This window comes from Mus musculus, chromosome 1, assembly GCF_000001635.26.
Source record: "Mus musculus strain C57BL/6J chromosome 1, GRCm38.p6 C57BL/6J".
Taxonomy (NCBI): domain Eukaryota; kingdom Metazoa; phylum Chordata; class Mammalia; order Rodentia; family Muridae; genus Mus; species Mus musculus.
This window is the reverse complement of record NC_000067.6, coordinates 75,435,092-75,450,384: the sequence shown is the minus strand read 5'-3', so window position 1 is coordinate 75,450,384 and position 15,293 is coordinate 75,435,092. Positions and strand designations below refer to the sequence as shown.

General features: G+C 55.1%; 1 protein-coding gene across 13 annotated transcripts; it reads right to left on the bottom strand.

Moving 5' to 3' along the window:
• Positions 1-7,205: 7,205 nt before the first annotated feature.
• Positions 7,206-14,474, bottom strand: Gmppa (GDP-mannose pyrophosphorylase A). Of its 13 annotated transcripts, none has more exons than NM_001357171.1 (14): positions 14,192-14,449; positions 13,547-13,607; positions 13,351-13,448; positions 12,031-12,134; positions 11,357-11,543; positions 10,981-11,040; positions 9,843-9,973; positions 9,211-9,225; positions 8,776-8,910; positions 8,558-8,655; positions 8,354-8,400; positions 8,108-8,200; positions 7,773-7,941; positions 7,206-7,484 (listed from the first exon to the last, which is right to left on the bottom strand). In NM_001357171.1, exons 2-14 carry the CDS (start codon positions 13,584-13,586, stop codon positions 7,384-7,386), a joined length of 1,278 nt encoding a protein of 425 aa, NP_001344100.1. In that variant the 5' UTR covers positions 13,587-13,607; positions 14,192-14,449; the 3' UTR covers positions 7,206-7,383. The 13 variants fall into 13 exon arrangements, with proteins under 13 accessions (NP_001344100.1, NP_001344098.1, NP_001344099.1 ...); NM_001357169.1 differs by lacking the exon at positions 9,211-9,225 and having other exon boundaries at positions 14,073-14,238; positions 14,374-14,449; XM_006496532.2 differs by having other exon boundaries at positions 7,210-7,484; positions 14,374-14,474.
• Positions 14,475-15,293: the final 819 nt, after the last annotated feature.

Sequence of the window (15,293 nt, the reverse complement as noted above, 5' to 3'; positions counted from 1 at the left end):
CTGGCACGGGAGGCAGGAGCCAGGCCAGGGAGGGAAAAGCCCCACCCTACCCCAGCCCAGGATGGAGATTCCAGGATCAGGGGTGCTTCTGAAACTCTCTCGCTGTACCTTAGTCAAGCGTGGGGGCCACGGATAGCCTAGTCTCGGGCCAAACTGGGAATGGTGCTATGCTGACTTCTCAGCCCATTCCTTGCCACTTCTTCTGGACCACACCCCACGAAGGGTCAATCAACCCCACTTCCCAGCTTCCTTGACTCCTGACTCCAGCCTTCCAGGGATCTCACTGCCCCACTCAAAGCAGCTTCCAGCAACTCCTTGTGAGAGCCACTTGTTTGAATGAGGGAGGGAAGGAAGGGGAGGGCAGGCAAGAGAGATGAAGAGACAACTGTGGCTTCACTCAGACTCCCCTCCCCTAGAGCCTTGCTGCTGATTTCAACATCCACCGCATCCCTACCCCTTCCAGGAGGGACCCTGGTTCCCTTTTTCTGACTTTGCCCCATATCCCAGGTTCAGTCATTCTTGTGACTGAAGCAGAGGCCACCCTGCCTGGCTCACTTGTCTGTAGCCACTTTACTAGTCCTTTAGTCTCCAAATCCCTTGCTATGACAAGGCTTGGGGGAGAGGAGGGGAATCTGGATGAGCCAGGCCGGGGAGCTAAGAGCTCAGAGGCAGGGTAGAAGGAAATGAAGCGCCCAGGAGAGCTATTAGAGCCGGTGGGAAGGTGAGTGGGGGCTTCAATGGAAATACTATGCTAAGGAAATCAGTGCCCAGAATGTCCTGTCCTCTGGCAGAGCTAGACAGGGTTGCCTTGCAGGCTGCTATCTTGGAGGGAAATCAGACACATGGGTTACCATCACGAGAGGAAGTGGAAGCCCCTATTGGCTCACCGGGAGGGGGGTACGTTGGCACCTCCCGCTTGGGGGTAGCAAAAATGGTCCACTTGTGGCCCCTGGGGGTGTGTAAAAGTGTGAGTCCTCATGGGGGAGAGGAAGCACTTGTCCTGGGAGGAGAGGGGGGCTGATTAATCGGGGTGCTAATGAGCAGCAGGGAGAGGAAGCTCAGAGGGGAGGGGGAGGCGGCTCCATCGATCCAAGCCGCGGAACCAGCAGCTGAAAAAAAAAAGTGAGAAGGGAATCGATCTGAGGGAAACGGCAGCTGCTGGGGATTAGAGCCCGAGGTCCACACGCTGTCCAACGGCCACCCCTCCCCTTCGTCAGCCTGGCCCTGCAGTCTCAGGCTGGCCCCGAGGGAGGGTCATCAGCGTAGCTCCCCTTAGGGGATTCAGGCCGCTGCTCGGCCCACCCTGGCTGCAAGGCTAGGTCAGGCTCCTAGTGAGGGGCACCCCAGTGTGTCATCCACCCACACACCTGGTCCTAGCCATGCATGGTGCTCTAACTAGATGTTCCCAACCTTTCAGCAAAGTGGCTTCCCAGGGCCCCACAGCTGGGTGTCCCTACACGCTTCCCATGAGTCTAGGTCAGCAGGCTCCCAACACTGGGAGGAAAAGACCCCCACCCCGGGGGGGCAGATTCAAGGGCTGCTTTTGGCTGGGACACAGCAGAAGTTGACTTGGCACTGGAAGCAGGCGCTGAGTTCCTATGGAAAGGTCCAAGTGACCACAGACAGCTAGCCCCCTCTCTACTTGGTACCCTGGCAGTAGTCCTCCATACTCTTCCCGCCCCCCCCCCCCGCATCCCCGTCGACTTCCAGACCTTTCCAAAGTCCCCCCCACCCCCACCCCCTGCACCACATACCCACCATCCCTCCTTTTCTTTCTTCCCTTTTCTCCCAATATTGATTTTTCTTTACTGGGTTTTAAAAAAAGGGTGATTTAATTGCTTTTTTAAGGTTACTTCGGTCTGGGACTCTGCCAAGAAAGTGGGAGCTGCCCCCTAGTCTCCCCCAGCATCCACCACTGCCCTGATATCCTGTCTGAATTCCGCGCTATCGGCTGAGCGCTCAGGGTCAAGCTGTCTCCACAGCATGCTGACCTCCATCGTGATACCTCCCCCTGCCCCCCAACTTCAGGTCAGCAGGGAGTCTTCCACCTCTAAAAGGAAAGACGTTGGGTGGTAATTCCATACCGGGCTGGGGGGTGGGGTGGGGTCTGTGGGGGAACTCCAGGGCACTGGAATGAAGCAGCAGCTTGTTACATGCAGATTCCCACCATTGCCCGGTGGCCAGCTGTCTCTAATTGTCCGCAAGTCCCTACCATCCAGTCTCCCAGACCTCCTGGAATCAGGCTATTCTCAGTGGGGACCCCCATCCTTCCAGCCCATCTCTTGGCGGTTTCCACTCACTCTCTCCCCACCCCCAGCCCCTTCTGGCCCCCTTTCTATCCCTCCATACCCCCTTTGCCTCTGGCCCTGTCCCCTCTCCCCCCCTTCTCCCTGCTTCCCTGCCTGCCTCCTTCTCTGCCCGGCTGCAGTTGGGTGATAATCTCCCTCATTTAGCCTCCCGGCTGCTTCCCCGGCTCATTGCCCAGCTGGTCCCTGGGGCCCGGCCCAGTTTCTTCCCCACCCCCACCCCAGCCCTGCGCCCAAGCTCCCTCAGCCTTTCCGTTTCTCTCACCCATTCCCTAGGGACCAGCTTGCCCCCTTAGGGGTGGAGCAGGGGTAGGGGTGGGAAGCAGGGCTGAGGGAAGCTGGTTAGGACCTGAGCTAGCTGTAAGCTAGTGGGAGGGGCGGCTAGGGAATACGGAGTTTGGAGTGTGGGGAGGGGCTACCATTCAGGCAGAATGTGAGCCCCCACTCAGACTGCTCTGCCCTCCAGTTATCCCCATTTCCCAGATTTGTTCATAGCCCAGTTCTCCCCACCCTGGGATTTGAGTTAGGCTTCCGGAAACTGGGAAAGAGAAGGTTATTGAGAGAGGTAAAGGTCAGAGTACATTGGGCTAGGCAAACTGGGAAAGGGGTGGAGTCAACAGGGTGGGCAGGATGGGTTAGTCAGAGGTATTGGGAGGATGCTTGGAAGTTTTACTTGAGCAAAATGACTCCAAAGGGAGACCCGAGACTCCCTGGGCAGAACCTGAGAGGTTTCCCAGGGAGCCTCTTCACAGCCCAGGGACTCCCCCCACTCCCCACAAAGGAAGCCTTTTCTGTTCTTTCCTGTCCTGTGGGGGCTCCTGACTCCCCTGGCTGGCTGGCTATCTTCATAAACTATACAACCTTTGAACTCCTAAGGAGCATTCTATAGATCCAGTCCCCAGTCTCCAGATCCCAAGGGCCACTTCCTTGACCCACCCCAGCTCAGAATTCTGGACCTGGTGCTGACCAGGGGGTGGGAAGCTAGCGTGGGGCAGACGTGAGCAGGAAGGGACAGGGATGGAGGGGTGTGCCTGGCCTGGCCAGGCCTGGCTGGCGAGCGAGCAGCAGTGACAAACGGGCTGTGCGGGGGCCGAGGGGCGGGGGGCGGACGGCGGCTGATTTATCTGGGTTATTTATGCCACGGACGAGGCAGGAGAAGCGGTTAATGAGAGTCCCGGCCAAGGGGGGATGGGAAGGACCGGACGTGATCTGAGGCAACTGAAGAGGGTTAGCATCCCACCGCCAGGCCCTGCCCCCACTGTCACCGGTACTCTCTGCACCCCGACAGGGCCCTCCCGGGGCTATCCCAGGGAAGCATCCACTCCTCTGTCAGGCATCTATTCCTATTTGGGTATTCTCAAGCGGAGGTCATTGGTCACCAAGAATGAAGAGGGTGGGATTCAAGCTTAGGGAAATCCTGGAGGAACTAGGGAGGGGATGTGGAAAGGGAGGACAGGAAGAAAGATACATCCTGACTGGCTAGAAACAGACAAGTTTGAGGGGTCAGTGGAGAGGGCTGAGGTAGAAGAGGGAGGGTGGGAGTAGGTAGGCACCCCACAGACCCTAAGCAGATGCCAGAGAGAGGGCAAAGGGCCTCTAGGCACTCATCCCTGGTGTCAGACAGGGAGCCCTGAGATGGGGGTCTGAGTGACAGAGAGGCTAGGCAGGAGGTGGCGCTGGTCAGAGAGCAGAGAGAGCAGGAAGGAGGGAGAGAAGATCCCGAGAAGGAGGGGGAGAGGGCTTTGCAGCAGCGAAAGCTGCTGGGAGCAGATAAGGCAGCACGGCAGCAGGAGGGATTAAAGCTCCGAGGGGCATGGGGGGGTGGGGGGTTGTTGCCGAGTGGGATGATGGGAGGGGGCAGGGAGGAGAGGGTTGAGGGCAAGACACCCGGCCGCAGAGACGAGCAGAGAAAGGAGAGCTTTGAGGAGGCAGGTTTAATCAGGGGCTATTAACTAGGAGAGGAGAAAGAAGAAAACTCTTGATCATTCGTTCTGGGAAGGAGGACTTTTCTGTCTACACCCCACACATGCCTGGGGTGGCAAAACTAAGCCAAGCGATGAACTGGGGAGGATAGAGGACTGCCGAATAATAGGGTTGGCAGAGGCTGGCCCCAGGAGCCGCTCAGAACGGATCTGGAGATACCGAGGGCACACAGCGCCTCCTCGCGGCGGTCAGTGGAACACAGGCGCGTCAAAGGAATAGGTCACTGATGCTCAGTCCACTGGGGTAGACACCCCACCTGACTAGGGGTAGGCCTCCTTATGGGGAGGGGTACAGTCTTGGAAAAGAGTAAGTTGCTACCCAGGGTGGGCTCCCAAGGCGTCCCTTACCATCCCTTGACCTACCAGAAGGTGTTCTTGGTGCCAATGAAACCCCTTGCTCCCCTAAATCTAGCCTAGGACAGTTCAGAGATGGCTTGGTGACAGAAGGCAGCCTTAGTGGGAAGAGAGGAAAGAAGAGGGGGGTGCGGGAGGGGAGCGGAGGTGGCAGGCGGGGCTGGGTAATTGCGTGTTTGCCAGTTCTCAGTCTCTGCACACAGGGAGCGTGTGTTGGTGGGTGTTGCTTCCCTTTGAGGAGTGTCTGTTGGCAGAGGTGTCAGTGTGTCTATCTCAGGGGTCTGGGCTCTCCTTGGTTCCCACCCCCTTTGTGTTTTGGGGAGCATGGCTCTGGGCACACCCAGCTGTGTTCCGTGCTGATGCGGCAGATGTGGCGGGCCCCAGCTGTGCCTGCTTCCCAGAGAGGGGGAGGAGGCTGCAATCTGCTCCCCCATAATGGCTGCTAAATGCCAGGGGGAGGGACTAAGATGGAGGTAGGATTGGGACCTGGGCAACCCCAGCAGGACATGAGTGAGAGAGGGCACTGCTCCCCCCACACAACCCCACTCTGACCAGTCCCTCCCCAACACTAGCCAGCATTCTTGGCTCTCTATCTCGATTGCTCCTGAAGCCCATCCAAATTTTTCTCCATACTCAGTCCCTGTCCTCAGCTCTCCTCCCCTGTCACCCCATCCAGCTTGATGCCAGGGACCCAACCCCCCCTCCCCGGCCCCCAGCTCGCTCCCCTTCGCTGATTTTACAGAATAATCTTTTTATGGAAACTGGGAGGAAAAAAAAAGCACTAATGGCTGGGAGCACACCCCTCCCCCGCATCCCTCCCCCTGCTCACTGCCACCCCACTTCCACCCCAGTTCCTTCTGGCTTCTCCCTTCTCAAACCCACCCCTGAACCAGTACCCTCCTACACCTATATCTCCATGAGGCTAATGAAGGTTGGGTGCACATCCCCAGAGTAGCAGATAAGGGGGCTCCCTGCTACCTCTCTGGAGGCAGAGTGGCTCCCACATCATGGGCTGTGAGCTCCTCCCTTAGACAGACAGATGGGGCTTTGGCTTCTCCCAGTGCAGAAGAGTGGTCGGAAGGAGTGAGGGCATTACCCCCTCACCCTTAAGACACGGTGCACCTGCGACTCCCTCAGCCTGGGCAATGTTTTGAAGGTCTCAGCTTTCCTCCTCCATACCACCTTCACTGACCCTTTCCCCCTTCAGAGACTCTTGCCATCATGTCTCCACCCCCACTGGGTCTAGGAGGGGGGTCCCGGGGGCCAGGGCCTGACACAGACTTATTGGATTTCACGGTGTTTTGCTGAGAAAATAATTAAATTATCATATTTATGATGGAGCTGCCATGGCCTCTGCCAACCACTTGGAACAGAAGGGTCAGGGTAGGGGGAGGAAAGGAAAGGAACACAGAGCTTGGCCTTGTGGTCCAACCCTCTCCTAGCCCCTTCCTTAGGGAGGTGACCCCAGGCTGAATAGGTTTGCATCTCTGCTGATGGTTGCAGACGTGACAGGTCTGTGCTGGAGGCAGGCTGGGAAGAAACCAGGGAAAGGGGCTGTGGTGATGCCGATTATAGTTTAGGATTGCTAAGACCTTGGGCCATCTCCCCACCCCCACCCCCCACCCCCAGCTCTCAGCCAGCCCTCATGGCATGGGAGGTCATCTCTAGGGCAGTCCCCAGGTCAGCTGTGGTCCAGTCCCCATGTATCTTTCTAACTGCCTGCCCGGAAAGCTATGAAATCCTGAGCTTGGTCCCAGACCCTGGGGTTAACAACAAGGTCCCGACACCCTGCTGCCTGCCACCCAAGCTGGCTGCCAGGACCCCCTCCTGTCTCCCACCCAAACCCTGCCCCCCTATTCTCTTCGGGTAATTAGATTCCTCTCAATTAGCAGATTACGATCATTACCAGCTCATCTGGCAACTAAACTCAGCACCCACAGCTGTGGAAAGGGGGGTGCCAAGAGGGGCACACTGGGGTCATGGGCAAACATGGGGATGTGTGGAGAGCAGGGCTATGATCTGCCAAAATGTATCAGACTGCCAAGGGGTAAAGGGGCCTCTTTGAAATCAGACCTCTGCCGGAGAAGTGGGGGGTAGATCCTGGAAGACCCCTGGGTAGGGGCAAAGCCCCCAACTCCCCGAAGCCAGCCTGGGAGCAGATGGGGCTGGCAGAGCGTTAAACAGGCCAGGGCTGGGTCTTGGCATGGAGCTGAGGAGAGCAGGCTGCTGGGTGTTCAGCCTGCGTCCCAGCCTCCCAGCAAGGGTGCCCACTGAAATCCTTCAGCTTTCAGCATTCTGGAAAGCCAGGCCCGGGGAGGCAGGCCAGCGAGCAGGGTGAAGGTCGTGGGGGCCAGGGAGCCTGGAGGGCCTTCCTCTAAAGCAGCTAGTGCAGAAGGCTGAGGCAGTGGGAGGGGGAGATTTACCAAGACTCCGAATTCATTATTCATGAGCCAGCAGCAACGACTCCAATTTAAATGCTAATGTGGGGGGGCCTGACTCAGCTGCCCCTCTTGTGCCTCCACTCCCCCCCCCCCCAAGTCCAGGCGCAAGTAGGAGTCCAAGCTGGCTCCAAGGTTCATAGGGGTTTATTTGGCAGTAGGGAGGGAAGCCAGGTGTCCCTGGCCACACACAAGGCTCCCTACAAGGTGGCTTCCTCAGGTCCTATCTGGACAGAGCTAGCCAGGCAGGCAGCAGCCCAAAGGAGTGTGGGCGGGAGTCCTGGGGGCCTTTTGGCAGCATCCTCACAGGATGATTTGGTTGGTGAAGCTTCGACTTAGCTCCTTATGTGGTAGAACAATTGAGTTCAAGATGAGCACCTCGGCAGGGATCCGAACACGGCAGCCTGGAGCGTGGATGAGGGCACCAGGAACAGGTCGAGAGAGGTGATGAGGCAGGGAGCTGGGGCCATGGCCAGGCCTGCCCATCTGTGCTCCAGCCTCATCCCCCAGTGATTCCCTCAGGCTGGGTACATGGCAGGATCTTGGTAAATGTTTGCTTAAGGAATACATACACACACTCATGCACACACACGCACAATGCACACAAGAACAAACGTCCCCTGCAGACTCCAGCCTTCACCTGTGGAGCTTGCTAACCCTCAACCCGCCCCCCAGGCCCCAACAAACCATACCCAGGATAGTGATGGCAGGAAGCAGCTTTCCATCTTTGAAGAGGCTCTCACTGTCCATGCGAGCTCGGGGGTCATTCGGATTGGGGTCATTGGGAGTCCCCTCTACACGGGCCCAGCGCCCCACAGTGCTCCCCCAGCCCACAATGCTGTGAAGGACGCAGGTGTGTTCCTGTTGGGATAGAATGGCTCAGGGTGAGTGGACAGGTGGCAGGCACAGGAAGGTGTGGAAGGGAGATGCAGGGCCTGGGGTGAGGCTCACTCCTCTTGATCTGGAAGGCATACCTGACCCCTCCCCTTTTCCCCCCCAGCCTCTTGGCTGTGTGCCTGGTTCCTACCTGCAAAGTGGCTCCATGGAGGACAATGCTCTCTCGCAGACGCACACCCTCGCCTATGGTCACCCCCTTCCCAATGGAGACATTGGGGCCCAGCTGTGAAGATCATCATACTTTGAGAGTGAAGGGACTTGGGGATACAGCAGGTATTCCAAAGCAGGGGGACAGACCGGCACCTGAGCTTGGTCCCTTGTTCTCCCCACGGATCCCAACAGCCTCTCCCTGAAGTTGGGGCCACAGCTTACTTACCACAGCTGATGGGGCCACTTTAGCGGTTGGATGGATGTAAACATTTCCTAAAAGCAGAAGAAACAACCTGGGGGGGGCAGATACCCCAAAACACATCTGGATAGGGAGGGGAGGAGACTGAGCCTTCACCTCCACACCTGAGGTGAAGAGTGTAGGCCCAAGGATGTGGGAGAGTAAAGGGTAGTAATGGGACGGGGTAGGTACCTCTGATGCGTGGGCCCCCTGGAGTGTGTCTGGCTAGCCGTTCTGGGTGAGTGATCTGGTATCGCCCCAGATAGAGGCGGGAGGCATAAAGGGCTGAGCTGGGGACCAAAAGGGAGAGGGGCGCTCAGGGTCCAGCAGGGCCTGTGCCTACCACCCCAAATGCCACATTCTTAAGTCTCAAGATCCGTGGTACGGGGTCTTCCCCAGCCCCCACGTACCCTGCAGACTTGATCTGGCTCCAGATACCATCGGTGAGGTGCACGTAGATTTGGCCCTGCCCAGCCAGGGCTGAGAACACGTCCTGTTCTAGTCGGATGGTCCCTGCGCCAGGCCACGAGCCTGGGGACTCCTCCCTGGCCGGGAAAGGGGGAGACCTTACTCAGATCCCTAGGTAAGTCCAAATATGGAGTCTCTCCGGGAAGGAGTGGAAGGGGTTTTTGCCACTCCTTTCGCTTAGCTGCTTTACCAAGGTCTATTCAAATCCTAGGTATCTCTTCTACTCCCCTTGACTGCTCTCACTGGGGGGGCCCAGGCCTAGACCCCACTCCTCCTATCCCTGCTTATGCCCACCCTCCCCCCATTCACCCAGCTAATTCCCCTCCCTCACTGGATGGCACAAAAACAAAAACAAAAACAAAAAAAACCAAACTCACCCCAGAGCAAGGCAGCTGGTGAGGGCAGAGACAGTCACAGAGAGAGGGAGGGGGGGTAGAGATGGTAGAGATGCCAGCTCAGAGGAAACAGAGATAGAGAGGCCAGGAGAGATGGAGAGAAGCAGAGACATGGTGGGGTGAGAAATGTTGTCAGCAGATGAATGAGGCGTGAGATGGGAGCTGGGTGTGGAGGGGGAGACCTAGTAGCCAGCTTTCAGGCTTGGGAGGGACAAACCTGACATTAGCTGGCAAGGCTCTGGGCAGCCCGAGCAAGAGTGTGTGTGCGCGCGCGTGTGTGTGCATGTCTGCACTTGAGTGCATGTGCACTCAAGTGTGTGTTGCCTTCTGTTCTCAAAAGATGTCTGTGGGACAAGCAGGGCTGGAGAGAAATGGACCAGAAGCGGAATGGGCAGGTGGTGACAGAGGAGGAGCTGGGGTGTATAAGGAAGAGGGACAGAATGGGTTAGGAGGGGAGGGACTTAGGGAGGCAGACTACAGATGACAGTGGGAAAGGGCGAGGGGAGAAAGCCAGGGAGCAGGGTGACCATGGGACCTACAGAGCCTGGCAGGGGACACGGGTCTGGGTCAGGGATGCTTGGGGTTAGGTCACAGGGTCATGGAGCCTGCCTCACAGTTGCCCATCCTGTTGGTTACGCTGGAAAACATCCCGGAGAGGCTTCAGGGCTTCTGGGGAGAAAAGGTAGATGCCACAGTTGATGATGTCACTGATAAAGGTGCTGGGTTTCTCCACATAGTGCAGAACCTAAGGAAGTGAAGGCAGAGTTCATAGCGGAGGGCAGACCTCCACACCACCACCTCATACTACATCACCCTCAGGCCCCTCTACCGCCAAGAGCAACGCCCGAATGGGCTAGTTCATACCTTGGCTTTACATCCCCAGGGGGCTACCTGTGCTCAATCCTCCCTAACCATTGGTATTCCAGGAAAATAACTGGAAATAACTGGCCACTGGGATGTCCTTCTCTGCCTCTTCCTCTGGGAAACCCTCCGTTTGGAACCAAGTTGACATTGTTACTCTTTGTCACTCGGCTATCAACTCCACTTAGCTCTTCACACCTGACACCCCTAGCCTCTGGTTATACCTCACCCAGGCCATTGTGCTAAGGATTGGCTTTTGACTGTTCTTCCTACTAGACTGGGGTTTCCTGAGAGGTGGGGAATGTGTTTATTCTGTGGTTCTTTTTCTTTCATGTCTAACTGGTGCCTGCCACAAAACTGCATACGCATGTAAGCCTACACATATATATTCCATGTAGAGTTTATATATATTAAACTATGAACAAGTAAAATGGCTTGTGTGTCTAAGTCCTTAAGACTCACGGGCAGGGATTTTCATAAACAGGGACAAGGCTCTTCTTGCCCTAGCGACTATGCTCCTACCTCAGTAATTATGGGTCACTGTGGACTTCCTGCCTGTCTTTGCACAAACCGTTCTCTCTGCCAGCAGTCTCCTTCATCTCTACCTGTTTCCTGAAGGAAGCCCTGACCCCTCACGTCAGACTCTTGCTGGGCTTCTCTCTGTGTTCCGGTAGTGCCCCGTGAATACATTTATTAAAACATCACTCCTACAGAAACGAGCTGGCGCCCCTTCCCCCTGTCTTTCTCTCTTAAAGAGCTACAAGATGATTTACTAGAGAGGGGGAGGGGGATGGCACACAAACTGTCCTATCTGTTTGATATGATGGACCCCTCCTGAAAGCGTTCTCAGCATCCCCTAGAGATGCCAGGTACGCCCCATCCTGCTCTCACCTCATGAGTCTGTGGATTCTCAACGATGCAGCCGTAGTTGAGGGATTGTGTCCTGTTAGCCTGCGAGACAGACATATCCAAGACAGTGACCTGCCTCCTCCGGGGCGGCTGAGGCTGTTTTCTCTCCCTTCCTTCCCTTCACCGTTAGCACCTGGCATGCAGCGCTGACACTGACAGGCCTTCAGCAGAGCTGAGAGCTGACAGCCGCCCTCCCCCCCCCCCCCCCCCCCCCCGCCCCTCTACTTTCCAGCAACCAAAGGGCTCAGGGTTGCCAATGACACCTCTGTAACTGCTGGAGTAGCACATCTCCCTCCCAACTCCACCCCTACCCAAGACCTAGAGTGGCCCCAGTCTCTACAGCCTCCAGCCCTCTCACCGTGGTGCCAAGGAGTAAGAAAGGGTGGCGCTGGCGCCTGTGAGCCTCCAACATGGCGCTCAAGGGGAAGTCAGAGCAGACGTCAGCATTGAGCACGAAGAAGGCCTCAGGTGCCCCAGCCAGGATCTGGTCCCGAAAATGGTAGAGGCCACCCCCTGTGCCGAGGGGGGCAAACTCCTGCAGGTACCTGTCCCCAGGAGCCCCAGCCAGCTCAGTGAGACACCATGAGTCAGGAGGGCACCTGACCTGCCCCCCCACCATACCTCCACCCTTGTCAGCAGTACTTCTGCCCTGGGTCTGCAAGGAAACCGCATATTAAGTAATTCTGTAAGTAATTCTGGGGCTGGAGAGGCCGCTCAGCGGCTAAGAGCACTGACTGCTTTTCCAAAGGTCCTGAGTTCAAATCCCAGCAAGCACATGGTGGCTCACAACCACAGATGTAATGGGATACGATGCCCTCTTTGGTGTGTCTGAAGAAAGTGACAGTGTACTCGCTTTCATAAAGTAAATAAATCTTTTTTTTAAAAAAAAAGTAATTCTGATGCCCAAAATAAGTACCTTTTGGGTATGGGGTGAACCCTGGTGACTCAACCCATTCCCAAGAGCTTTGAGACTCAGACCCACACACACACACACACACACACACACACACACACACTCGCATGTTCAAACACCTGACTGGAAGGTTAAACTCCTGCTGGGCAGCTTCCAGGAACTGGGTGAGGGCCTCATCAGGCTGGTAGAAGCCAATGAGAAGAATCTCCTGCATCCCTGGGACCTAGGACAAAGGAAGAGGTTGCCAGAGAAACCTCTGATGGGAACTGGGAAGATCTGGGTACTGGTCCAGAAGTCTAGAGGATAAAGGTTGAACTCTGGTGTGTATCCTGGGTAATCAGCCTTTCTACCCCGCTTTTCTTTTGGACAGTGAGGAAGTTAGAACTCTCAGCTGTGACCTTTCCACCTTTTTTTATAGTCTCCCATGTACCTGGACTAGAACGAACCTTGTCCACCAAGCCACAGTCATGTATAATCCAGTCATCTTTTCTGCCTTTCCTTCTTTGTCACCTCTTCCCACACCCAGCACTGGGAATTGAACCCAAGACCTCACGCATACTAGACACACGCAGTGTCTCTGAGTTGTATGTGTAGCTCGTGTAAGTGTGCCCATGCATATGTGGGGGTACACAAGCCCCTGTGTAAACAACCACATGGAAGCCAAAGGTCAATCTTGGATCTCTACATGGCTCTGTCCTCAGGAGTAGCCCACCTTCTCAGGGTCAGCGCTCACTGGGGTCTGGGACCTAATGATTAGGCTAGCCTGGCTGGCCAGGAAGCCCCAGTGATCTACCTTCTCAGTCCTAAGATGGCAAACCTATCACCAACACTGGCTCTTTAAAAGGGTGATGACAGGGATCAAACTCACAGCCTCACATTTGTGCAAGCAAGCACTTACCCACCAAACCATCTCCCATTATATATTATTCTAAGTTTGGTTCCAGCCTAAGATGACAGGGTCATTTATCAGGGGTCTGCATTGAATTAGGCATTTTACAGCTTCAACACTCTGCACGGGAGGTTTAATCTCCTTTACAGATAAGAAAACTAGAGCTGAAAGAGGTTGAAATTTGGCTTGCTCCAGGTCCCAGCAGGAAGACAGGACTCAGACTCAAACCTTGTCTATCCCAATAATGGAGCAATAAAGAAAAGGAGCTACAGCATAGGTGCTCTGCGCTTTATCACTGATTCCCCCTGCTATGGCTCTAGCTTATTCTTTAAGATCCCTGCCTGGCTTCACATTCCATACTGTAAAACTAAGTGTGAAATCTGAGCAGCAGCAAGAGGCAGGGAAGTCACCAGGACTGGCTGCCCAAAGCAGTGCTCAGACGCCTGTGAATGGCAGCCCGTGGAGCCGTAGTTGGTGGGAAAAGATGGCAGCTGGGAAATGGAAGACAGACACACACCATGAAGGAGAGGGGCAGGAAGTGTGGGGTTACCTGGGCACAGGCTTCTATATGGTGCTGGATCATGGGAACGCCTGCCACAGGAAACAGAGGTTTGGGCACCTCAAAAGACAAAGGCCTGAAGCGAGTCCCTGAGAGGACAGGAGAACGTTTTAGCTTCCTATTTCCTTGTGTCCCAACCCCACCGACCTCTCCAGCCTACCCGCTCCCCTGTCCCCCATCTCCTCACCCTTCTGGGGGCCTCCAATGAGAATCACAGCTTTGAGCATGATGAGCGCTATTACCTAAACCTCAAACCACAACAGAATAATTACAACACATAGTCCTTTCCTAGGATGTAAACACAAAAGTTCAGTATAGTCCCTCCTTGGGCACACAATCACGAAATTCATCCCAATCCAGAACTCAGATGGCTTCAAAACCCTGCAGCCCTCCCTTTTATCTCTAATGACTTCTCTTTGGCCGTGAACAAATTATGTAAACACGGGTACTCAACGGACCCCCTTCTCTGACCCCAGATCTCAAAACCCTGAAACCTCTAGTCCCAGTGCCTTGCAAATGACTGCTTCCTCCTTCTAGCTGTTCAACTCCGAATCCCAGCGGTGAATATGGAACCACAAACCTTGAGTGAGCTCTGGGTATTTAATTTTAATCCTATGAATGCGCCCCAAGTACAGAACTAACATCAATCTGCATTTGATGAGCACCAACCCTAACACCTCTAGGTGCTGACTGTGAATTCTACAACTACCTACATGTGCTCGAATCAAAAGACAGGTTCCGTTGACATGTCAAACGCTGAGCCTACTACTCCAGCCGTGCGCATACCGACCACTGGTGCGGAATCTCTGGATTCCAAAGATTGATTGCTGACCTGGACCCCACAACTGAGTCAGTCCAATAGACGTCAGTTTCTCGTAGCCATTGGTTATAGAACCAACACAAGCGTGGGCATGAGGAGAGAAAGACAGGCCCTGTGAGCCCTCCCTACGTCCAGGGTCCGTCTGCTACACCTTACCCTGCCCACCACCCCCTCCACCATGTAGATCCTTTTACCACTAGCTCCCTTTACGCCAGCTCTGCCGCCTGCCACTGCTTGCTCCTTCCGCGTACGTGTCTCCTTACAACCCGCGAGAGCTCTTTCGCGGGGGCTGCTGGGAATTGTAGTTTTGAAAACGTTCTCTCTCCAACTCCAATAAGACACTTGGGAAACGTGCTGGAAACCTGGTGCGTTCCGTCAAGTCACCGTAGGACAAGGCTTAACTGAGGAGAGAGAGGAGTAAGGATGGGGGCTAAGAAGTTAGGCCTGGAAACTTGAGATTGAGACCTAAGCTTTTCCAGTATGGGCTCAGGGGCAGCGGAGCACTAAGTCACAGGACAATCCCCTGGGTGGCCAGCTTTGGAACAGCCTGGAGGGGCTGAGCCTAGACTGAGCAAAAGAAAAGGAGCAATCACAGTTCCAAAATTTGTCCAGCTGAGAAATTTGACACTGAGAGAAATCCTATTCCGGATGACTACTACCTGTAAAATGAGCTTTCCAGATTTCCTAGTGACTCCAACATTCTGTGACCTTGGCCTGTGGGTCTTGGAATAAATATGGGGGGGGGGGCAGGCAGGGAGAGGAAATGGCGATGGAAAACAAAACAAACAAGCACGAGGAGGATCAGAAGGAAAGCAATTTTGTTTTATTTTTGTTTTTTAGATTATATCTAAGTACACTGTAGCTGTCTTCAGATGCACCAGAAGAGGGCGTTAGACCTCATTAACGAATGGTTGTGAGCCACTATGTGGTTGCTGGGATTTGAACTCAGGACCTTCAGAAGAGCAGTCGGTGCTCTTAACCACTGAGCCATCTCTCCAGCCAGGAAAGCAGTTTTATTAAGCAAGGCAGAAGAGGGTTTGGATCCCACCAGCACCTGGGATCGCAGCCAGGGTAAAAAGGTCTGATGGTCCCTTTCAAGCCATGTCCACCTGAG